The sequence below is a fragment of the Scyliorhinus canicula genome, chromosome 8, assembly GCF_902713615.1.
Source record: "Scyliorhinus canicula chromosome 8, sScyCan1.1, whole genome shotgun sequence".
Taxonomy (NCBI): Eukaryota; Metazoa; Chordata; class Chondrichthyes; order Carcharhiniformes; family Scyliorhinidae; genus Scyliorhinus; species Scyliorhinus canicula.
Genome location: NC_052153.1, coordinates 181,773,794 through 181,799,649, shown reverse-complemented (window position 1 = coordinate 181,799,649; position 25,856 = coordinate 181,773,794). Strand labels below are relative to the sequence as shown.

General features: G+C 49.2%; 1 protein-coding gene across 4 annotated transcripts in view; it reads left to right on the top strand.

Annotated features, from left to right (window-relative positions):
• galntl6 (polypeptide N-acetylgalactosaminyltransferase like 6) overlaps window positions 1-25,856 on the top strand; it is a 1,408,929-nt gene that overhangs the window by 1,266,259 nt on the left and 116,814 nt on the right. For all 4 annotated transcript variants that reach the window (XM_038805796.1, XM_038805794.1, XM_038805795.1 and 1 more), the window contains exon 9: window positions 5,318-5,425. In XM_038805796.1, the coding sequence (XP_038661724.1) occupies window positions 5,318-5,425 (108 nt within the window). The remainder of the gene's footprint in view (window positions 1-5,317; window positions 5,426-25,856) is intronic.

Below are 25,856 nucleotides of genomic sequence, written 5' to 3'. Positions count from 1 at the left end.
AGGCTCGAAGGGCCAAATGGCCGAATGACCTGCTGCTGTTCCTATTTCCTATGTTTCTATATCGGCGCTCCTTCACTGCCGCTGAGCTAAAATCCTGGAACTCCCTCCCGAGCAGCTCTGTGGATAGTCCCACACCGGATGGACTGCAGCGGTTCAAGAAGGCAGCTCACCACTACCTTCTCAAGGGTAATTGGGAATGGCAACAAATGTTGTCCCTGTCAGAGATGCGCACATCCCAGTAACTAATTTAAATAAATTAAGCCTGCAGGTCATGAAGATGATGGTGATAAAGTTGCCCCTACCTCAGGAGCAGGAGTACAATTTGTCAAATCTGTATATTTCTTTTTAATAAGGCGCGATTCCGAGTCTGACTCCACAGCCTCTACTTGTTAATGCAGAGGACCCATGCACAGCTGTGCACAAACTGCTTTGTATCCAAGTGAAGAAGTGAGCCTGTTGAATCTGGAATATATAAGGTGTAGTCAAACAGCTATTTATTGTGCCTGTCAAAATCCCGCCATCATCCGAGACTTCATTACCCTATTTTCCTGTAATCTGTCATTCTCTGGGCTGTAATTGAAATGCAGGCCTCACCTTCTTGTCTCGTGTCTGAGGGGAACCATGGTAACGGCACACAGGGTTCAGATGCTAAATTGACTGAGTGTATTTTGCTCAGGGAACAGATTCATCGGGAGACTCTCATGTCACCCGGGCTTCCATCTTAGTCATCTTCTGTCGCTCGTCTCATTAAAGATACTGACCTCAGGGCTCTGCCGTGCTTATTAATATAAAGGGAGGTAATGGGTAAGCAGTTCTTTCAACTCTGAAACTAGTTTTAGCCCATTACTGACAGGATTTGTGACAGAGGATGAAGGTCACTGTGACATTCACAGTGACTGTAATTGTGGTTGATGAGAACGTGGCAGAGTCTGAGGCAGAAAGTTTGGCTGGAAGAGCCATTTTGAGAACTTGTGCGAGGCATAACTTCCAGTGAGGTGATCAGGATACATCGCACACGTCACTGGGCTCGGAGAGGAAGTAGCATTGATTCATTTACTTCTCTTCATGCTCAGAGTCTGTTTTTTTTTAAAAATAACACCTTCCTGAAGACAGATAAATAGAATATACGGGAGAGAAGCACGAGCTTCAGTCACCTTGTTTCTTACCTCAGCCCAGTGGTTGATGGGAGACAGCTAGAACAGAATTGGGTTCTCTGGCCACGGGGAGGGGACTTGTTCCATGTGCCTCTCGGGTCAGAGTGCCGACTGTCTTATCATTGCAGTTCACCTGACTGCTGGGGATAGTAGGGTGAAGTGGGGGTATTGTTGGAGTGTGGGGGAGAGGTGGGGGTGGGCAGGTTGGAAAAAGCAGCCAGAAGGAAGAGAAGGAGGTGAACATTCTAAAAGCAAATGCTCCAATTAAGTTTGCGTCCATGCCAGGGATTTGGGGGTCCTCGTGCATGAATCATAAAAAGCTAGCATGCAAGTTCTGTTGGCAGGCAAATGGAATGTTGGCCTTTATTTCACAGGCAATGGATTATAAAAATAGGGAAGTCCTGCTAAAACTATACAAGGCACTAGTTAAACCACAGCTGGAATGCTATGAACCATTTTTTGTCCCTTTATCTAAGGAAAGATAGACCGACGTTGGAGGCAGTCCAAAGAAGGTTTGATCCTGAGTATGGAGGGATTTCCTTACGAGGAGGGGTTAACGAGATTGGGTCTGCACTCACTGGAGTTCGGAAGAATGAGGGGTGACCTTATTGAGACTCTTAGCATTGTCAGGGGCTTGACAGGATAGATGCTGAGAGGTTGTTTCCCCTTGTGGGAGAGTCTAGGACCAGAGGGCATAACCTCAGAGTAAGGGGTTGCCCGTTTAAGACAGAGATGAGGAGGAATTTCTTCTCTCAGAGGGCAGTGAATCTGTGGAGTACTTTACCACAGAGAGCTACAGAGGCTAGGTTGTTAAATACGTTCAAGGCTGAGATAGACAGATTTTTAATCAGTAAGAGAATCAAGGATTATGGGGATAAAGTGGGAATGGAATCATAGAATATACAGTCAGCGCCGGCCCTAGGGTTGCTGGCGCCCCGGGCAAGCTGAACTTCAGCGCCCTTCGGGGGCCGGCGGGGGGCGGGGCCGAGGCGGAGGGCGGGGCCGGGGCGGGGAGGCGGGGCTGAGGCGCGGGGCCGAGGCGGGGGGCGGGGCTGAGGCGCGGGGGCGGGGCCGAGGTGGGGTAGGCGGGGCCAAGGCAGGGGGGGCTGGGCCGAGGGGGGGGCGGGGCCGAGGCGGGGGGGTTGCGGCGGCGGGGCCGAGGCGGCGGGGGGGGGCGGACGGAGGGGGGGGCGGAGGGGGCCGCCCTGGGGAGGGCGGCCACCGCGCATGCGCTGGTTGGCACCGGCCCAACTGCGCATGCGCGGGACCCGAGTCTCTGGCGCCCCCTAACACATGGCGCCCCGGGCGACTGCCCGAGTTGCCGGTACCTTGGGCCGGCCCTGTATACAGTGCAGAAAGAGGCAATTCGGCCCATCGGGTCCGCACCGGCCCCTGGAAAGAGCACCCCAGCTAAAGCACTCCTCCACCTTATCTCTGTAACCAAGCAACCCACCCAACCTTTTGGACCCTAAGGGCAATTTAGCATGGCCAATCCACCTAACCTGCGCAACTGGAGTTGAGGATTATATCAGATCAGCCATGGACTCGTTGAATGGTGGAGCAGACTCAATGGGCCAAATGGCTTTCTACTCCCATGTCTTATGGTCTTGTGGCCTCCTTCTGTGCCATTATGACGCTATGTCCCCACTTGCTGAGCTCAGCACAGCTAATATTGTTAATATTCGCAAATTCATTTAAGAATTACTGATTTTCCAAATCAGGGAGGGAGAGATCATTTTTTTGTGACTAGTAGTGAAAAATTAATCAATTGTTAATAAAACAGTGAGCATGGAATGTGCTGCATATCTGACCTGTGGCTGTCACCCACCTGTGGAGGCAATTATCATATCCCATGTGAACTATGCCCATCTGCATTGTCATTTCTCCTAATGTAGTTCAGTATAATTTAGCACTACCTTGAAAGGTTGTCCTGCATTGATAAGAAACAGGCTAATTAGTTAAAGTAGCATTTTCCAGCAATTTTATTACCATTACATTATCGTACATTCACGCATATCCACCATTTTCCATCAGGTGCCCACGCAAGCAGTGGTAACAATGGCAACTTGTGGGAATAGTAGGAATAAAGCACTGACTGCAATTCATTGGCTCTTTCAAAACCTTTTCATGCCTATGTTTCTATCGTAATTCACCCGTTTACCATCACCCACTTAGCTCACTGACCGACATTAGGTCTCGATTTAAAAATTCTTATCCTTCTTTTCAAATCCCTCCATGACTTCAATTCCACCTATCTCAGCAACCACCTCCAGTCCTGCCACCCCACAAGACAGCTGTCTGCCAACCAATTCTGGCCCCGGTTTTAAACGTTACGCCATCTCGTCAGCTGGCTGGGCCCTGACTATGCAATTCTCTCCCTAAACCTCTTCACTTCACTACGTCCCTCTTGTCCTCTAAGAGGCTCCTTAATGCCAACCTCTTTGACCAAGTTTTTGCTATTGCGTAATTTGCCAGCAGCGAACAGAATGACTATTGATTCACCAGACAGACCTAATGAGTGAGATTGTCTATCATTTGAACCATTACATTTCGTTCAGGAATCCTTTCAAAGACCTCTTTTTCTGAACACAGTTGTTCTCTTGCTCCTCACCACACAGGCCTCTTACCGAGATTTCAGAGGCTCATTTAAATATATGTTCGCCTGTGTCGTGGAAATCATAACAAAGTCAAATTCGTCGAGGTTCGATTTAAGGAAATCTATTTGCACAAATATATTTGCGGAGAGAGAGTGTTCCAGCTGAAAAGCCAGTGTACTGCACTCTGAGATTCGATTGAAGACAGCATGTTTTATAGTCTGAAATAACAGCTTGAAGTAAACAGGCATGTTTATATTAAATAGACCTTGGAAAGTACGCAAGATGGAATATGTAGTACATATGTTCTTGCCCTTGGCTAAAAACAACTCGAGTACACATCTTTCGGAGGACAATGTGTTTTCATAATAAGGCTGAAACCAGTATATTTCAGCAGTATTTCATTTATGTTACCTGACCTACTTATTTTCATTCAAAAGCAGTGTTGAACTATAGTCAAGCATTTCCCACAATGCTTCGAAGTTGGTTTATGTTAATTTCCCTTCCACAGACAGATCCTCCAGGTGCCTGGGACCCAACAGCCGTGGCTGAGAGACCTCGCCAGGACGCCATTTAGTATTGGTCCACTCAAATGCGGACCAGGCGGAATGGCACCTGGCGGGGGGGAATCTCCCAGGCCGATGGAGGTCGGGACAGGGCAGGATGGCACCCTGGCATTCCCCTGGCACCCACGCATCTTGGAACTGCCAACCTGACATGCCACCTGGGCACCCTGGCATTGCCACACTGGCAGTGCCAGGATTCCTGGGTGGCACTGCCAGATTGCCAACCTAGCAGTGTAAGGATGCCCAGGTTGGTCATGCCAGGGATCAGGCCCAGAGTGCCTTACCAGGGGGAGTGGGCAAGGTGTTCCTGGAGGGGCTCCCCAAGGTTGTGGGGGAGGAATTAAAAATGGGGAGCCTGACAGGGGTGGTAGATCGGGGCATCCAGACAAAATGGCACGCCATTCTGCGATGAGCCTTTTCCGTTGCCAAGTTTCACCTCACCAGCTGCGTGTGGCCTCAGTGAAGAGAAACTGCCCTAGGCCAAAACAAAATGGCAAAGTGCCGTTGAATAGCTAAACACGCCCGAACACAGACATAGAAGATTTTCAGGTGAATCATGCCCCTTGTCTCCCTAATTTAGATGTGTCGTTAACTCTTACATCACTATCAAATCTCCCCTCAATCTCTTTTACCCCAAGTTTTATGACGAGAGTTACATATAGGCCAGTGTTGATAAGGATGGCAGGATTCCATCCCTCAGGTACAACTGTGAACCCATTTGAGCTTTTCACAACAATCCAACAGGTTCACGCTCACTGATATCGGTGCTTCTTTTTCATGAGACAAGGTTTTTTTTAAATGAATTCAAACCCTCAGACAGCCTTGGAGGCATTTGAAATTATGCCCCAGTGTTAGTAGGCGGTGGCCTACTATTTAGCCCGGATTTCAGTAATACACGTCCATTTGATTCCGTACTTTATTATGTTACTAACAAAAGAGGTACTTCAAGCCTCTTCAGTGAGTCTGTAATCATTGCCTCTTTCTTTTCTCGTCATCTCTCTAGGTTTGGATGTGTGGAGGTCACATGTACGATGCTCCTTGTTCCAGAGTAGGACACATCTACAGAAAGTACGTTCCTTATAAAGTTCCCTCCGGGACCAGTTTAGCAAGGGTGAGTACGGGACACCTCCTTTTTACAGGGATCACTGCAGCTAAGGTCTAGTGAGCCAAACTGTAGTCCCATGTGCCACAGCGACACTGGACCTGATTTTAAAGCCCCCCTCCCTGACCAACGGGTAGACTATCAGGAGTAGAGAACCCAACCCCAACCTGACCCCACTCCAGCCCTTTTCAATTTGATAGTGCTGGAGTTGGGCAAAGGCCGAGCCTTGGGCAAAAGGCAGATGAGGGCCTAGTTAACACTAACCAGAGTTCACCGCCTATTGACGTTAACAGCACCCCATCTTAAATGTATTCTCGGAATTTGGGATTCTCCCGAATTTGGCGCTCAGCCAAATCTTCATTCACTGTAGCGGAACCGAAGAATCCCGCCGGAGTGAAGGAACGGAGAATACCAGCCAAAGTCTCTCGGTCTGTGATATTTTCCCTGTGAGATCTGGTCAGCCAACATGTCTTGGAGGTGGACTTAATTATTTCACTCAGATTTATAACGTCACCTTATATTGACAGTGCTTTGAATGCAATACAAATATTCCTGAGGCACCTCGCCGGAGTGTTATGAAGCTCAATTAGATAACGAGCTGCCCAAGGCAATATTAGGGTAGGTGACCAAATACCTGGTCAAAGAGGGAGGTTCTAAGGAGGATCTTAAAGGAGGAGAGAGAGGCGGACAGTCAGTCAGGTTTAGGGAAGGAGTTCCAGAACTGAATGCTAAGGCAGCTGAAGGCACAGCCGGCAATGGTGCTGTGTTTCAAACCAGGGGTGATCCAGACGTCAGAATTCGAGGAACTCAGAGACTTCGAAGGGTTGTGGGGCCAGAGGAGATCTCAGAGATAGAGAGGGACAAGACCATGGGGGAATTTGAAAAGAAGAGTTTAAGAGCACTGGAAGTCAACGCTCGTCAACGAGTAGAGGCATTGACAGTATTGATGCAATTTAGTTTGAATTGTTCAGGAAATAATAAAATATTGACGTTTTGGCGGTGGCCATGGGGTGAGTGGTCACACATTTGGTGGCTCCCGCTAGATGTGGAATTTCTTGGTCCTTTCCCACCCAATTTCTGGGGTGTTTGCTGGTGTGAGGTGCATGAGCACTACGGAATTGTAGTACTCCATCAGTGGGGCTGGTTTATGGATTACCAGACAAGGAGTGTAACAAGTTAGAGGTAGCAGCTCGAGCGAACGTTTGTTTGAGGTGCGACACACGAAAATATGGCGGAGGGTGTTGGGGCATGGTTGCCCTCCCAATGGTCTACTGAGCAACTTGAGGACTTGAGGTGTGAAGTTCAAGCAGCAGAGGCAGGAGGCCTCAGAACACATGGCAGAGGTGGTAGAATCGCTTAGGGCGGCTCAAGAGAGAGAGAGAATGGAGGAGCGGCTGGAGGTGCGGGGTCTGGCACTCCAGAAGGTGGAGGAGTCAATGGGGGAGCATGAGAACCAGCTGGCCTTGCTGGAGACGGAGATGGTGCTCGTGGCCGATATCCATAAGAGGGTTGAGAGAGGTGGAGAACCTCAACAACCGTTCCAGAAGGCAGAATCTCCGGATCAGGGGGTTGCCTGAGGGGATCGAGGGAACGCAGGCCGCAAAGTATGTGGCGAGTATGTTGGAGGAGTTGGTGGGGGAGGGGAATTTTTGACCATCCCTCTGAGGTGGATCAAGCGCACAGGGCACTGAGGAGGAGGCCGAAGGCGGGGGAGCCGCCAAGGGTGACGGTGGTGCGGTTGCATCATTTTCTTGATAAGGAGAAGATGTTGAAGTCAGTGAAGCAAACAAATACGTGCACCTGGGAAGAAAACGTGCTGAGGGTCAACCATGACCTGGGTGCGGAGTTGGCCAAGCGGTAGGCCAGTTAGAATTGGCTGCTCTCTATAAGGAAGGGGTGATGTTTGGGGTGTTGTATCCGACTTGTCTGTGGGTCACTCACCAGAATCAAGAGTTTTATTTTGACACTCCGGAGGAGGTGAGTGAATATCTGAGAGACCATGGACTGGGAGGTGTGTGAGGACATTGAACTGTGGAGATGCTGGAGTGGAGAATGGGGGTCTACACGACGGCTGGATTGTTGTATTTAATGGAGATGGTTGCGGAGTGGTTTGGGGGATTTGCTGATGAAGGGTGTTTGTGGGGAGGAGGGTGGATGGAGTCCTCGAATGGGGGCCACCTACTAGCTGGTTGGCTACTTAACGGAAGTGAAATGGGTGGGTCGACCTGTGGAAGGAGTGGAGGAGGGATGGTTGGGTTTCCTTTGTGATTTTTTTATGGGTGTAGCAAGGGTGGGTGGGTGTGGAGGGATGCTGACGTGGGTGGTGTTGATGTGGCGCAGTTGGTTAAGAGGAGATGGTGGCAGACATCTCGCGGATGGCCACAGGGTGAACGAGGGGTGGACATTGGGGAGCTGGCTAAAGGGAGGTTATGGCTGATCAGCGAGGCGGGGGGGGGGGGGGGGGGGGGGGGGGGGGGGGGGGGTGTTGTGGGGAGGCCACTGATCTGGTTGATTACGTGGAACGTACCGGGTTTAAATGGCCCGGTCAAAAGGTTGCACACTTTTGCACATTTGAGGAGTTTGAAGGCAGACGTTGTGTTTCTTCAGGAGATGCAGACCAGACGAGGCTGAGGAACGGCTGGGTGGGACAGGCATTCCACTCAGGGCTGCATATGGAGATGAAGGGGGTGGCAGTCAACAAGATGGTGGCCTTTGAGATCAGTAGTATTGTAACTGATCCCGGGGGTCGGTTTGTGATGGTTAATGGGACGCTAGGGAGACACCTGTGGGGCTAGTGAATGTATAGGCCCCAAATTGGGATGATGTGGATTTCTTGAGGTTGGTTCTAGGGAAGATTCCAGACCTCAACACCCATCAGCTGATTATGGGGGGGGGGATTTTAATTTGGTTCTGGATCCTGTACCGGTTCTGCACCGGTTATGCCCTAGGTCCCGAAGATTTTGGCTACTGCGGGGGAGTGAAGGCCCCCATGCTGTTGCAGGCCTTTATATCGCTCATTTTAAAGAAGGACAAAGACCCGGAGCAGTGCAGGTCATATCGCCCAATCTCACTGTTGAAAGCAGTTGTTGGCAAAGGTGCTGGCATCACAGATAGAGGGTTGCGTACCGGGGGTGATAGGAGAGGACCAGATGGTGTTTGTGAAGGGGGGGGGTAGCTGTCGGTGAATGTACGCAGGCTGCTCGATGTTATTATGATACACTCGGACGGCCGAAAAAGGGAAGTAGTGGGGGCAATGGACGCGGAGAAGGCGCTCGCTCGGGTTCGATGGGAGTATTTGTTTGAGGTGTTGGGTCGAGTTTGGGTAGGGGTTTGTGGATTGGGTTGGGCTACTGTACAAGGCACCTAAGGCAAGTGTTCAGATGAACTAGATTAGTTTGGATCCTTTTGAGGCACACCGGGAGGCGAGGCAGGGGTGAGTACAGTCCCCGCTGACCTTTGCCCCAGCGATTGAGCCTTTGACAATGCCACTTAGGGGGTCGAGAAGGTGGAAAGGGGTTGAATGGGGGAGGGGGGGGGGTCAAGTACTGAGTTTTTTTGTGCGCAGATGACCTCCTGTTGTAGATTGTGTCCAGGATGAGAGCTTATTTTTCGGGGATTCTGGGAGAGTTTGGCCGCTTTTTGGGGTAGTAGGTGAATATGGGTAAAAGCGAGGTGTTCCTAATTGATGCACAAGGAGGTGAGGGGAGGCTGGGGGAATTGTCGTTTAAGGTGGTGGGAGCAAGCTTTCGCTCTCTTGGGATACAGATGGTGTGGAGCTGGGCCCGGCAGCACAAGCTGAATTTGGCGCGGCTGCTGGAGGGAATGAAGGTGGACCTCAGGAGGTGGGATGTGCCGCCTTTGTCTTTGGTGGACCGGGTGCCGAGGGTGAAGATGACGGCGCTGCTGAAAGTTTTGTTTGTCGTTCAGAACCTCCCTGATTTTTGTTCCTCAGTCCTTTTTCAGGAAGGTGATTGGGATGTTTTATGAGGTTTATGTGGATGGGGAAGGCTCTGCCGTGAACAGGGTGTTCTTGGAAAGGGATCAACGATGGTTGGCGGGGGTGGAGTGCAGTTAGCATTGCTGAGCTTGTTGAATTGCTACTGGGCAGCAAATATTGCAACGGCTAGGAAATGGGCGGTGGAGGAAGGGTCAGTTTGGGAGTGGCTGGAGGCAGCCAGCCGCAAAGCCAACATAGGTAATATTCGCAAATTCAGTTCAGAATTATTGTTTTTCCAAATCACCATGATGCATATCACTCGATGATGCAGAATAGGGAGGGGGAGATAGTGAAAAATGAATCAATTGTGAACAAAACATAAGCATTGAATGTGCTGCATATCTGACCTGCTGCTGTCACTCACCTGTGGAGTTGAGGATTATCCATCAGATCAGTCATTAACTCACTAATTGGTGGAGCAGACCTGATGGGCCGAATGGCTGACTTCTGCTCCTGTGTCTTATGGCCTTATCATGAATTCATTTGCCCTTCTGAACGGGGAATTTTTTACCTCCTGTATGTGGTGCAACCTGGGAAATGCCGCGCATGTTCCCGCATGGAGTTCTGGAATAAGCTGCAAGTGTAGACGCTCAGGGCCACAGTTACCTTGAGGGCAACTGGCATAGAGTTCCCGTAAGGGCAGCATGGTAGCACAGTGGTTAGCACTGTTGCTTCACAGCTCCAGGGTCCCAGGTTCAATTCCCCGCTGGGTCATTGCCTGTGCGGAGTCTGCACGTCCCCCCAGTGTCTGCATGGGTTTCCTCCGGGTTCTCCGGTTTCCTCATACAATCCAAAGATGTGCAGGTGAGGTGGATTGGCCATGCTAAATTGCCCTTTGTGTCCACAAAGGTGGGGTGGGGGTACTGGGTTACGGGGGTAGGGTGGAGGTGTGGGCTTGGGTAGGGAACTCTTTCCAAGGGCCAGTGCAGACTCGATGGGCCGAATGGCCTCCTTCTTCACTGTAAATTCTATTTCTATGAAAAGCCACAACACCGCAGGTCTCGTTGAACAGCCCAGTGGGAACCTCTGCCACCATAACCATCTCTGACATTGGTGCACAGTCTGAGCGTGCAATGATGCGCCGATGCTCCTCAGTGGGGGAAGGTGGCCTAGCTGCCTTCCTCCAGACCTCCCTCCCCCTCAGCTTTTGAAACTATGAAAAACCTTGAACAAGTGGGTGGGAAAGTGCTGCTTCCTCTGATACAATAATCTTTATTTTCACAAATAGACTTACATTAACAATGCAGTTACTGTGAAAAGCCCCAAGTCGCCACATTACGGCACCTGTTCGGGTACACAAAGGGGGAATTCAGAATGTCCAAATTACCTAATAGCACGTCTTTCGGGACTTGTGGGAGGAAACCATAGCACCCGGAGGAAACCCACGCAGACACAGGGAGAACGTGCAGACTCCACACAGACAGTGACCTAAGCCGAGAAGCGGACCTGGGATCCTGGCGCTGTGAAGCTATAGTGCTAACCACTATGCTACCTTGTTGCTGGGGAGTCAATGGGGAAAGGGAAAGATCTGGCGAATGGTCGGGGATGGATTGTCCATTTTAAATGATCGTAAAGTGAATGAAGAATAGGAGAGAAGCATTTCATTAGAAACAGAGCTGCAAGAGCAGTGAGTCTTTTGGCACCGGGGCTATGTGACTTGCCAATGCCTTCCAAACCAGTGACCTCTACCACTTAGAAGGACAAGGGCTACAGATGCAGGTTCCCCTCCAAAGCACACACCATCCTGACTGGTAAATATATCATCGTTCATTCACAGCACTTTGGGAGTTCCTGCACCACACGGACAACAACGATTCAAGAAGACAGCTCACCACCACCTTCTCAAGGGCAATTAGGGATGAGCAATAAATGCTGGCCCAGCCAGTGATACCCACATCTGGACAAGCAATTTTTTCAAATTTTCTGCAAAGGCTTGAAAATGTAATTGTGATAAAGGAAGAATAATCCTGACGATGAATAGCCTGTGTCAGCTCTGACTCCCTTGGCAGCCATTTTGTCCCCGAGTCAGAAGGTGGTGAGTTCAAGTATCAGGCCAAAACCGGAGTCATCTGGGTTGACACTCCTGTTCAATACTGAAGGAACACTACATTATCAGAAGATGTGTCCTTTTTTAGATAAGACCTTCGGTCTTGTTAACCCTTTCAAGTAGATATAAATGATTCCACAGCACTATTGAGGTAAGAGACAGGGGAGTATTCATGTGCTGAATTTTCCAGGTCAATAATTACCCCTCAATATTTCAAAAAAATCCATCTTCCTCAAAAAGCAATGGAAGCAGAGTCTTTGAATATTTTCCATGCTGGGCTAGATAGATTCTTAGTCATAGGGTCTTTCATGTGTCCGCGCCAACCATCAAGAATCCTATTCATTCTAATCCCATTTTCCAGCACTTGGTCTGTAGCCTTGTATGTTAAGGCATTTAAAGTGCTCATCGAAATGCTTCTAAAATATTGTGAGGGGGTAACAAGGGGGTGAAATTATCGTGTAGGCAAGAATATGGGGCTGAGTTTACAATCAGATCAATCATGATCTTAGTGAATGGTGGAGCAGGCTCGAGGGTCTCCTGCTCCTAATTCACACGTCCGTATGTTATTATCTGTTTATGGGGCCTTGCAGTAAGCAAATGATGGCCTGACTTTCTATATTGTTGGAAAATGAAATTGTGCATTGCGGCAGCAAGAGTGAAAAAGAAGCTTACGTCTAAATGGTGAGAGATTGCAGAGCTTTGAGGTGCAGAGGGACCTGGGTGTCCTAGTGCATGAATCACAAAAAATTGGAATGCAGAAAAGCAAGTAATCAGGAAAACTAACAGAATGTTTTCATTTATTGTGAGAAGAATTGATTACAAAAGTAGGGAGGTTATGCTTCAGTTATACATGGCACTGGCAAGACCACATGTGGAGTACTGAAATTAAATGAAAATCGCTTATTGTCACAAGTCGGCTTCAAATGAAGTTACTGTGAAGATCCCCTCGTCGCCACATTCCGCTGCCTGTTCGGGGAGGCTGGTACGGGAATTGAATCCTGCTGCTGGCCTGCCTTGGTCTGCTTTAAAAGCCAGCGATTTAGCCCAGTGTGCTAAACCAGCCCCTGTGTACAGTTTTGATCTCCTTGTTTAAGGAAGGACATCAATGCATTGGGAGCTTTTAGGGAAGGGTTTAATAGACCAAAAGCAGGAATTGTCAGGTTGTCCGATGAGGAAATGTTGGACAGGCTAGACCTGTATCCATTGGAGTTTAGAGGAGTAAGAGGCAACTTGATTGAAACATATAAGATTCTGAGGGGTCTTGACAGGGTGGATGTGGAGAGGATGTTTCCTCGTGTGGGAGAATCTAAAACTGGGGGTCACCCATTTAGGACGGAGATGAGAATATTATTTTCCCCTCAGAGGATAATGAGTGTTTTGAACCTCCCTTCCTAAATTTATTCAAGGCAGAGGTAGACAAGGGGATGAATGGTTATGGGTTATCTGGGCAGATGGGAAATCATAGTCAGATCAGCTTTGATGGGAGCACTGTTAACTGTGCCATAGACACCACAGAGTTAGAGCTTTGTTCTCAACATGCATTCCACTCCTTGGAAATAATTGATCCATCGCTTCCAAACCTCAGGAAGGATTCTCCCTTTGGGAGACTATGTTCTCCCGCTGGAGTTAAATTGCACCTGAAGCGATTCCCAATCCTTAGAGGATTGCAAGGGATGCTATCAGGCTACCCTCCCCCCCCCCACCCCCACCCCACAATGCAATTTAGCCCACACCCCCAGGAATTTTATGGGTCCATCCACCCACCGCCCCCCACACCCAGTACGGGGGGTGACCTGCCCCACCCACTCCCCCAACAGAGATCCCCGAAATAAGACCTCTGCATAGACCCCCTAAATAAAGAGACCCCCACAGAGACCACTTAAGTAAGGAGATCCACCCCACAGACCCCCCTCAGTAGAGAAACCCCTTTTACGAAGTCCCCTAGAAGAGAGATCCCTGACTGGAAGCTGGAGAATAGTCCAAACAGAGGCAGTGAAAAAAAATCACTACTTTAGTGCAATACACCTGCTGGCTCAGGCAGAGGAAGCAGAACCTGTCAATTCCTGAAAAGAGAACCAGTCATCTGGGTTTAAACCCCCTCAGATCTTTGATCTGTAAGCCATTAACTCACTTCTTTTTGATAATGATTTTACTAGACTGTGATTGACAGCTTCCACACACACCCAGCTGTCAGAATTGTTCCATTCGTGTCCCTTCATATTTGAGTAACTAACTGCAATGCATCCATCAAACTTTGATTGACAGCTCATGGGCCACTTCAAACAGAGTTAAGTGCTGTTAGTTTGTAGCTGACCATTTGAAAGTCACTCAACCATGAAGGGAGATGACTAGAAAGCACTTATGGACAGGTAGATAAGGGGCTGGATTCTGTGTTTTTGGGACTAAGTCCTCAAGCCATCGGGAAAACTGTGGTCTTTGACGCAAGGAAAACTGGCATCAAAAGACCACAGATTCCCCGTCTTGCAGGGGGCTAGCAGGCCGTTGTCATGGAGCTCGCAGCTCTAGCTGCCGATACAGCCCCCAGCACTTCCAGGTCAGAGGCCGTATGCGCACAATGGTGGCCTCCAGCAGCCGCACCGTGCTGCATGGTGGACTCAGCCCGTGAACCTGGACTGGCAAAATAGTGCCCCACATTGGCCGCTTGCACGCCCTGGACCGCCCACATATATTGCCCCCAGCCCCGATTGAAGCCCCCTCCCTGCCCGCCGATCGGCCCGCCCCCGACTGTGATGGCCCCGGACTGAGTCTGCTGCCGACACGCGAGGACCACGGTCGGTGGGACCATGAGAGGTCCACACCATTGGGAATTCGGCCGGTCGGGGAAGGAGCATGGCGAGGCAGGCCTCAGGCAATGACTCCATGATTACGCCGATTTTTGGGGGCGGAGAATTGAAGAACTGGCGGCACTCCCGATTCCGTGCGCCAAAACGGATTCCCCACCCTGTCGCCGAACATGATTTCAGCGTCGGGGTGCGGAGAATCCAGCCCAAGGTGGTTAATAAGGCTTATGGGATTCTTGCCTTCATTAACCAAAGCATCGAATGTAAGAGCAGGGAGGTTATACTGCAGCTGGTTAGGCCCAAACTGTAGTACTGTGTGCCGTTCTGGTCACCACACTATAGAAAGGAAGTGATTGCACTGGAGAGGGTGCAGAGGAGGTTCACCAGGATGTTCTGAGCTGGAGTGTTTCAGCTATCAGGAGAGACTGGAGTTTTTGCTGGAACAGAGAAGGCTGAGGGGGGACCTGATTGAAGTTTATAAAATCATGAGGGGCATAGATAGGGTGGATAGGAAGGAACTTTCCCCCTTAGCGGAGGGGTCAATAACGAGGGGGCACAGACTTGAGGTAAGAGGAGGAGATGTGAGGAAAAACCTTTTCACTCAGAGGCAGGAACCCTCACAACGTTTAATAAGCATTTAGATGAGCACTTGAAATGCCAGAGCACACAAGGCTACGGACCAAGTCTTGGAAAATCAGATTCGAGTAATAGGTGTTTGATGGCCCACGCAGACATGATGAGCCAAAGAGCCTCTTTCTGTGTGGCTAAAAACCCTAATCGTTGGGGGGCCGCGTGAATCCCGCCCCACAGCTCCAATGCTGGCTGCCGAATTCTCCGCCGCCGGTTTTCCGGCAGCCCTGGAGGGGCAGGGATCGCACCACGCCAGTCGGCGGCAGTTGGCAGCGGCTCCCTGGCAATTCTCCAGGCCCAGATGGGCCGAGTGGCCGCCCGTTTTCGGCCAGTTCCGCCGGTGTGGATTAGACATGGTCCATACCAGTGGGACTTGGCTTGGCTTAGCGGGGTCCTCGGGAGGGGGGGGGATCCAGCCCTGGGGGGGCCCCCACGGTGGCCTGGCCTGCAATTGGGGCCCACCGATCTGTGGGCAGGTCTGTGCTGTTGGGGCATTCTTTCTTCTCCGTGCCGGCCATGGTGGAGTCTTAGAGGCCGACGCGGAGAAGAAATAACCTGCGCATGCAGGAAACATGCTAGCAGTTCTGTGCATGCACCAGAACAATGACGGTCCTGCGCATGCGCCAACCCGTGCTGGCCGGGCCCTTCGGTGCCAGTTGGCATGGCGCCAACCCCTCCAGCGCCAGCCCAGCCCCCCGAGGTGTTGAGGATTCCGCAGCTTCTGGGCGGCCCAACGCCGGAGTGGTTCACGCCACTCTTTGGTGCCAGTACAGGCCGCCACACCAATTTCGGGAGAATCCCAGCCTATGAGTCTGTATGAGATAGGGAAGAAAGCTGCTTGTAACTCTGCACAATCACACAGACTCAACCATTTCCAAACATGTCACAGGAGTGACCCAGCTCCAACTTTCCACCCCTCTTGACGGGCCAATTCAAATCAGGGTTCACTTCATGGGGATCAGACTGCACCACATGGAATAGGATCAAGCCATTCAGCCCCTCAAGCCTGTTCAATTAGATTACGGCTGATCTGTGACCTCGGCCCCATCTATTTTCCTTGGCTCACTCGCCCTTGATCATTAATTCGTCGGATGACAGTGTGCAGAAGGTGACCATTCAGCCCACTGAGGATGTGCCAGCTCTTTGAAAGAGCCATCTAATTAGCCTTATTTTCCCTCTTTCCCACTAGCCCTGAAAAGCAAGATTTCATTTGAAAATTATGACTGAATCTGCGTGCACCACCTCCCCAGGCAGTGCAATCCAGATCACAGTAACCTTTGTTCCCAATGCAGTGGAGATGGGATAGATAGGGAGAAACTATCAACATTAATCCTCATTGTGGGACTTCAATGAGATTGTTCTTGCTCGGGATTGACAAAGACTGCTGGAGGCAAAGCTGTTGGCCTTTTATTGAGCATTACACTAACAGGTCTAAGGTTCAGCACGAGACCTTCCTATAGAACTCTCTCTCAGCATATTATCCTGTATTCTTTCATCATCGACGATGTATTTAACATTAACCCTTTACACGACAGGAATAACCAGAAAATTAGCACTAGGCTATACAGTGGTGATTTCAGGACACTCTTCATCACACAGAGATGGTAATGCAGAGCTCTCTCTCGCTCTCTCGCTCTCACTCTCTCTCTCAAAAGGCTGTTGAGCCTGGGTTCAACTCTCATTGATTGATTTTTGTCACCTCAAGCTGCTAAAGTGATTGCCAAAATATCCAGTGATGGCATCAGGGACAAAAATTATGCAGTGAATCATTGTGACCAGGACTGTTTTTCTGACCCACTGGTATCAGTTGTTTTAAGAATGGTCTTGTGGAAGCTGTTGTATTTTCTTTGTTGCCGCAAATAGAAAAGGTACGGAGGAGGCCACATTCTGGATTCTTGCGAAACACGGTGAGAGGTTTATTGGGAGATGTTGCTCACTACAAGCAAGGTGGCGATCTGTTCAAAACCCGCCTAAACCCCCTGCTGATGTCACTGCACATAGTGCGAAATGAAGTGAAAATCGCTTATTGTCACGAGTAGGCTTCAAATGAAGTTACTGTGAAAAGCCCCTAGTCGCCACATTCCGGCGCCTGCTCGAGGAGGCTGGTACGGGAATTGAACTCGCGCTGCTGACCTGCCTGGTCTGCTTTAAAAGCCAGCTGTTTAGCCCTGTGCTAAACCAGCCCCCTGCTAAACCAGCCCCCTGGTGGCGCAGAAGCAGCAGGAATGTATTTCCAGGATACGTACCTGAGGCCAAGCAGCAACAGCTCATATCGGAGAAATGTGCCATATTTTGAAAGCTTATGGTCTGTCCTGCTCAGACCTCATAATGGCTTGAAAGGCCATTTCGAAATGATTATTTTGGAAGTGGCTTCCTGCTTTGATTTCCAGTCCCCCTGAACTCTCTCCTTCATCTATGTCCACTGATGAGTATTCGGTAGCTCAACTCCTTCTACAAGCAACAAATGCCTGAGCTAGATTGGACTAGAAAGTCGGCTCACCAATCCTCCGTCCAGTGGGGGGGCTAGCAGCCGAGTAGCGTAAAGCTCCCGGCTTTACCTGCGGATACGGCCGGAGAATTGCCGGGTCGGTGTCTGCGCATATGCAGGCCTGCGGCCTGTGGCGGACGCGCCTTGCAACATGACGTCGGCTGCGCGCAAACCCGGCCTGCCAAAATCTACCCCACTGTAACCAGCCTCGCCACCCCCGGTCCATCCCCCACCAGTCCCCCAGCCCCCGCCGAAGCCTCCCGCCCTGCCAGCGGAGCAGCCCCTCCCCCGCCCAAAACTGTCCACAGCCGCCACGCGAGGTCCCCGAACGGTGTGAACACACGTGAACGATGCTGTCGGGGACTCGACCCATCGGGGGCGGAGCATCGGGGGAGGGCCTCAGGTGACGTCCTGAGGCCATCCATACGACGTGTATGCCATTTTTGAAGGAGCGGAGCATCGCAAAAAGGAACGGCCTCCGATTCCGGAGTAAACGAGGATTCTACGACGATTGCCGAACGCGATCTCGGTAATCAAAGAATCCAGCCCAATATACCTCAGAAATGAATGGATAATTTCAGTGAAACCTCATACAGCGATAGGACATGGTCTAAGGAAGAACTCATTGATTTTGGGCGGTCATTTGGATTCTGTACTTTTTAAAGAATCCATTAACACAGAGATATAGGGTGAATTGACTCATTTTTAGAATTTTGTGGGCTGTTTGTTTTATTTATTTATTTTTATTGTTTAGAGTAGCCAATTAGTTTTTTCCAATTAAGGGACAATTTAGTGTGGCCAATCCACCTAACCTGCACATCTTTGGGTTGTGTAGATGAGACCTACGTAGACACGGGGAGAATGTGCAAACTCCACAGGGACAGTGACCCAGAGCCGAGATTGAACACGGGTCCTCAGCGCCGCAGGCAGCAGTGCTAACCACTGCACCACCATGCCACCCTCGAATTGTTGTTGATTGTTTCAGAATGTTGTGGATCGTCTCAGCTGCCATGGTAGAATTTGCCACAGCTGTCAACCTTTGAGCTGAAACTTCAGCGCAGGTTGTTGGATGTGGATTGGTCTGAAGCCTCCTAGTTTCATTGATGCAGCAAATGCAAAATCTCTAAGCCAAGCAGTTCATTCCAGTCCTGCTGTGTTGAGTGTGGATAGGCCTCCGCTGAGTCTGTCGATGGGACATTCCTCTATGATGTGGTGCATAGTTTTCTCGCTCCCAGAAGCACATCGGAGAATGGCACTGAAGCCCCATCTGTGGGGGGTCGACCAAACAGGGGTCCTGAACCTGTTGACGGTGGACCACTCTTTCCCAGGCAGCTGTTGGATTGGGTTTGAAACCCGGTAGGTGTTTGTCACGTCCAATAATTCCCATTCATTTGTCCAGGTGCAATTTGTGTTGAAGATCTCTACAGGAGGGTTTTTCAAGATCAGCCTTCTTGGTGGGAGTCATACCTTGGATGGGCTGAAGAGATCAGCATGAAATGACAGGTGGGGGGGGCATTGCGAGCATTTTTTATCATTTGTGTGTTGTTGCAAGTTAGAGAATATGTGGAGAAGTGATGTTTGTCAGGGCTGGGAGCCAAGGGAGTGGTTTGAATGTAATGTTCCAGTAATGATATGTATGGTAACGTTCAGCTGGATGTCAACTCTTGTGTGTGTGATGGTCTTGACCAAACAGGAGCACAGTGTTTTGCTACTCAGAATGAGAGAGCGTGAGTGTTGAGTTTCGGAGCATGGTGGTAGCAGCACCCCACATTGAGCCAGCTAGTTCGACAAGCAAGTTGTTTCTGAGCGTGACCTTGACTGCAGTTGTTTTTAGATGTTGCCGGAAGGCGGGTGCCCGATCTAAGGTCACTTCGAGGTGCGTTGGAGTTGGGAGGTGCTTCAACTTGTAGCCATTCATTTGGAAGCTCTTTATTGGCTTCTGCATTGTCAAGTTGGAATCAGTTTGATCCTGTTTTTGAAGGGCTGGCTTGAGTCACCATGTGTTGCAGTATTGTTTAGGTTTTGACAAGCTCTCATTTTTGGTCCAGTCCAAGGTGTCGAAGTCAAGAGCTTGAGTTGGGAGGTGGGTGTCGTCGACATATATGAATTTTTGGAAGATCATTGGTGTACAAGTTAAACAGGGTTAGAGCTAGTACTGAGCCTCCCCTTCCCGCACAGCCAGCACCTTCCTCTACTCATCCACAGTACAAAGAACATAAAAACTAGGAGCAGGAGTAGGCCACCTGGCCCCTCGAGCCTGCTCCGCCATTCAATGAGATCATGGCTGATCTTTTGTGGACTCAGCTCCACTTTCCGGCCCGAACACCATAACCCTTAATCCCTTTATTCTTCAAAAAACTATCTCTACCTTAAAAACATTTAATGAAGGAGCCTCAACTGCTTCACTTGGCAAGGAATTCCACAACCCTTTGGGTGAAGACATTCCTCCTAAACTCAGTCCTAAATCTGCTTCCCCTTATTTTGAAGCTATGCCCCTAGTTCTGCTTTCACCCGCCAGTGGAAACAACCTGCCCGCATCTATCCTATGATATGTTTCTACAAGGTCTCCCCTCATCCTTCTAAATTCCAATGAGTACAGTCCCAGTCTACTCAACCTCTCCTCATAATCCAACCCCTTCAGCTCTGGGATTCGCCTAGTGAATGTCCTCTGCATACCCTCCAGTGCCAGTACGTCCTTTCTCAGGTAAGGAGACCAAAACTGAACACAATACTCCAGGTGTGGCCTCACTAACACCTTATACAATTGCAGTATAACCTCCCGAGTCTTAAACTCCATCCCTCTAGCAATGAAGGACAAAATTCCATTTGCCTTCTTATTCACCTGTTGCACCTGTAAACCAACTTTTTGCGACTCATGCACGAGCACACCCAGGCCCCTCTGCACAGCAGAATGTTTTAATATTTTATCATTTAAATAATAATCCCTTTTGCTGTTATTCCTACCAAAATGGATAACCTCACATTTGTCAACATTGTATTCCATCTGCCAGACCCTAGCCCATTCACTTAGCCTATCCAAATCCCTCTGCAGACTTACGGTATCCTCTGCACATTTTGCTTCACCGCTCATCTTAATGTCGTCTGCAAACTTGGACACATTGCCCTTGGTCCCCAACTCCAAATCATCTATGTAAATTGTGAACAATTGTGGGCCCAACACTGATCCCTGAGGGACACCACTAGCTACTGATTGCCAACCAGAGAAACACCAATTAACCCCCACTCTTTGCTTTCTATTAATTAACCAATCCTCTATCCATGCTACTACTTTACCCTTAATGCCATGCATCTTTATCTTATTCAGCAACCTTTTGTGTGGCACCTTGTCAAAGGCTTTCTGGAAATCCAGATATACCACATCCATTGGCTCCCTGTTATCTACTGCACTGGTAATGTCCTCAAATAATTCCACTAAATTAGTTAGGCACGACCTGCCCTTTATGAACCCATGCTGCGTCTGCCCAATGGGACAATTTCTATCCAGATGCCTCGCTATTTCTTCCTTGATGATAGATTCCAGCATCTTCCGTATTACCGAAGCTAAGCTCACTGGCCGATAATTACCCGCTCTCTGCCTATCTCCTTTTTTGATAATTTCCAATCTGCTGTGACCACCCCAGAATCTAGTGAATTTTGGTAAATTATCACTAGTGCATTTGTAATTTCCCTAGCCATCTCCTTTAGAATTCTGGGATGCATTCCAGGATGCATTCCATCAGGGCCAGGAGACTTGTCGACCTTTAGCCCATTATCTTGCCCATCACTACCTCCTTAGTGATGACAATCCTCTCAAGGTCCTCATCTGTCATAGCCTCATTTCTATCAGTCATTGGCATGTTATTGGTGTCTTCCACTGTGAAGACCGACCCAAAAACCTGTTCAGTTCCTCAGCCATTTCCTCATTTCCCATTATTAAAACTCCCTTCTCATCCTCTAAAGGCCCAATATTTACCTTAGCCACTCTTTTTTGTTTTATCTATTTGTAGAAACTTTTACTATCTGTTTTTATATTCTGAGCACGTTTACTCTCATAATCTATCTAACTCTTTATAGCTTTTTAGTAGCTTTCTGTTGCCCCCTAAAGATTTCCCAGTCCTCTAGTCTCCCACTAATCTTTGCCACTTTGTATGCTTTTTTCTTCAATTTGATACTCTCCCTTATTTCTTCAGATATCCACGGTCGATTTTCCCTCTTTCCACCGTCCTTCCTTTTTGTTGGTATAAACCTTCGCTGAGCACTGAAAAATTCCACCATATTGTGATCGCTCCTTCCGAGAGGATCCCTAACTATGAGATCATGAATCAATCCTGTCTCATTACACAGGACAAGATCCAGGACCGCTTGTTCCCTCGTAGGTTCCATTACATATTGTTCGAGGAAACTATCACGGATACACTCCATAAACCCCTCCTCAAGGCAGCCTTGACCGACCTGGTTAAACCAATCGACATGTAGATTAAAATCCCCCTTGATAACTGCTGTACCATTTCTACATGCATCAGTTATTTCTTTGTTTATTGCCTGCCCCACCATAATGTTACTATTTGGTGGCCTATGGACTACTCCAATCAGTGACTTTTTCGCCTTACTATTCCTGATTTCCACCCAAATGCATGCAACCTTATCCTCCATCGCACCGATGTCATCCCTTACTATTGCCCATATGTCATCCTTAAATAACAGCTGCACCACCTCCCTTACCATCCACTCTGTCCTTCCGGATATTTAACTCCCAGTCATGACCATCCTTTAACCATGTTTCAGTAATGGCCACTAAATCATAGTCATTCACGATGATTTGTGCCATCAACTCATTTACTTTATTCCGAATACTACGAGCATTCAGGTAAAGTACACTTATGTTGGCTTTTTTACCTCTGTTTTGAATCTTAACACCTCGATCAGTAACCTCTCCTAAGTTATATTTCCTGTTAACTTTTCTCCTAATTTTCCTTGTCGTTGAACCCATATCTTCATGTAACAACCTGCCGCGTCACTTCCATTAACATTTTTACTTCCCGTTTTATTCCTTTTAGTATTACTGGGCCTATTCACTGAGCTCCCCTCAGTCACTGTACCTTGCACTGTCGCCCTTTTTGATTTTTGACTATGGCTTCTCTGCCTTACACTTTCCCCCTTACTTCCTTTTGCTTCTGTCCCTGTTTTACTACCTTCCAACTTCCTACATCGGTTCCCATCCCCCTGCCACATTAGTTTAAACCCTCCCCAACAGCTCTAGCAAACACCCCCCAGGACATCGGTTCCAGTCCTGCCCAGGTGCTGACCGTCTGGTTTGTACTGGTCCCACCTCTCCCAGAACTGGTTCCAATGCCCCATGAATTTGAATCCCTCCCTCTTGCACCATCTCTCAAGCCACACATTCATCCTATCTATCCAGACATTCCTACTCTGACTAGCTTGTGGCACTGGTAGCAATCCTGAGATTACTACCTTTAAGATCCTACTTTTTAAGTTTAACTCCTAACGACCTGAATTCAGGTTGTAGGACCTCGTCCCGTTTTTTACCTATATCATTGGTGCCTATGTGCACCATGACATCTGGCTATTCACCCTCTCTCTCTCCCCCCCCCCCCCCCCAGAATGTCCTGCAGCCGCTCCAAGACATCCTTGACCCTTGCAGCAGGGAGGCAACATACCATCCTGGAGTCTCAATTGCGTCAGCAAAACCGCCTGTCTATTCCCCTTACGATTGAGTCCCCTATCACTATAGCCCTGTCATTCTTTTTCCTGCCCTGCTGCGCAGCAGAGCCAGCCACAGTGCCATGAACCTTGCTGCTGTGGCCTTCCCCTGGTAAGCCATCTCCCCCAACAGTATCCAAAGCGGTATATCTGTTTTGCAGGGAGATGACCGCAGGGGACACCTGCACTGCCTTCCTACTCTTGCTCTGTCTTTTGGTCACCCATTTTCTATCTCCCTCAGTAACTTTCACCTGCGGTGTAACCAACTCTCCAAACATGCTATCCACAACGTCCTCAGCATCGCAGATGCTCCAAAGTGAGTTCATCCGCAGATCCAGAGCCGTCAAGCAGTCTAACAGGAGCTGCAGCTGGACACACTTCTTGCACGTGAAGGAGCCAGGGACAGTGGACGTGTCCCTGAGCTCCCACATCGCACACGAGGAGCATGACACAGGTCTGGGATCTCCTGCCATGTTTTAAACCTTAGGTAAACTTATCCAACCACAATTTTTAAAAAACGAAAGAAAAAATAAATAAATTAGACAGTGAAAAGAAAAACTACTTACCAGGGTTAAAAAGCACCTCCTCCCCACCCAGCTTCGAATTCCCACCTAGCTTCAAATTCCCAAACTCACTCTTGGTTGTGCCTCACTCTGGCTGTGCCTTCTCTGGCTCACTGGGAGAACTCACCCAGGGTCTCAGATGCTCTCTGGTTCTCTCCCTGCAGATTAAAAGTTACAGGCCAGAAGAAAGAGAGAGAACAAAACAGTAGAGAAAAAGTTCTCCTACTCTGCACCGAATTACCTCACTGCACCAAGTTCCAACTTCCCACTCTGGATCTGTCTCACTCTGGATCTGTCTCACTCCGGCTGTGTCTCCTCGACTTGCGCAAAGCTTACTGAGCGCACTTTCTGTCTGTCTTTTATACAGACCTCAGTTAACCAGGGTGACTCATACTACTTAAGCTTCAATGAGAAGAATACAATGTGCACCTTTGTGCCCCTAAACAGGCCTCAGTTGACTGACAGATAACTGCCTCTCAGCAATTAGGGTGGGTGCAGCTTCAGCCAATCAGACACTAATCTACACACTGCACTTTTAACTGAAAAACAGCAGAATTAGACTCACCACTTACCTTTCCTGATTACCTCACTGCACCAAATTACCAAGTTCCAACTTCCCACTCTGGATGTGCCTCACTCCGGCTGTGTCTCCTCGACTTGCGCAAAGCAAAGATTAGACGGGCAGCATGGTTGGCACAGGCTTGGAGTGCCGAAGGGCCTGTTCCTGCGCTGGACTTTTCTTTGTTCTTTGTTCTTTGAAATACTCGGTAACATTTTTGCCGAGAGAGAGAGACGAAGTTTAACATTTCAGGCTGTGACCTGTCATTAGAATTACATGTCTTGTTAACGGGGAAATAAGAATACTGGCCCAAACTGGTCCTGTATACCTTAAAATGGAACACCAGTAAAAACTGGAAAATCAGAATACTGGTCCAAACTGTTTTATCCCATTGGACGAGCAGCATTAATTTTTAAATTTGCCCTTTTTGCCACCTTTCATCCACTTCAGCTCACTGTCAGAAACTCAATTCCACTTCCCACTCAGGTCTCTGAGTTAAAATTGCAGTCAAGCACCGGTGTTGACATCAGATCCCAACATGCGGTTGTTGACAAGAACCCCGCTGTCCTTAGGCGTCCTCTTCACCGCCTGTTCAGGGGAACAGTGGAAATCTGCTCCTCCAGCGTGTAGATATGGCTCTGAAGGCTTTTCCTGCCTGTCCTGGTGATCTTAATCAAGCAAGTTGGTTAATAAGGTGCCCCAACCAAAAATACTTCCTTCAAAGGAATTTTCTGATGGATGCATGAGCTCTTCTTCCTTTCTTGTGAAAGTTTAATTTCTTCAGGATTGTTTGTGCTTCACAATGGTGGCCGCGCTTGAAAAACAATGGGCTGGATTCTCCGTTCCTGAGGCTAAGTGCCGACCAGAAAATTGGTGCGAACCCCTCACTGGTTCCAGTACCGGGTGAGGTGATAGCACCAGCGCTGCATGAAATACCCGTGGATTATGCGGAGAATGGCTAGAGATTGGCTGGGCCCTGGGCCGTGCATGCGCAAGGCCGACGAGCAGCGAGGAGTTGTGTTAATAAGGCTGCATGGCGCATGCCAACACCCCCAACGGTCGTGTCAGAAAACATAGCGCTGGCCGTGCTGGACCGCGTGCCCACCCACCCCAAACCCCTCGCCACCCCTCACCATTCCTCCCAACCCTAGCACAAGCCCCCCCCCCCCCCCCCTCCTCCCCCCGGCTAGTAGCAGGGATCCCAGCCGAGTGTGGCAGTGCTGGACACTGTCCGCATCTGGCATACCAAATTACCAATGCTGGGACCACACGTGGCCCGTGCCGTCGGGAACTCGGCCCATCGGGGGTGCCGCCTGCCCCCATTCCGGAGTCGGAGGCCATTCTCCGTCAGATCGCTGATCACCAATCCCGATTTCAGCGTCGGGCTACAGAGAATTCCGCCCAATATTTTAAGCTGGAAAGGCACTTTGGGACTTCCTGAGGGTGTAAAAGCCTTTGCAGAATTTGTTTTTTTATCTGTTCCTTCACAGGATGTTGGCATCGCCAGCTAGGCCATTTATTGTCCATCCCCAATTGCTCTTGAGAAGGAGGTGCTGAGCTTCCTTCTTGAACTGCTGCAGTCATGTAGGTGCACCCACCCTGCTGTTAGCGAGGGAGTTCCAGGATTTTGACAT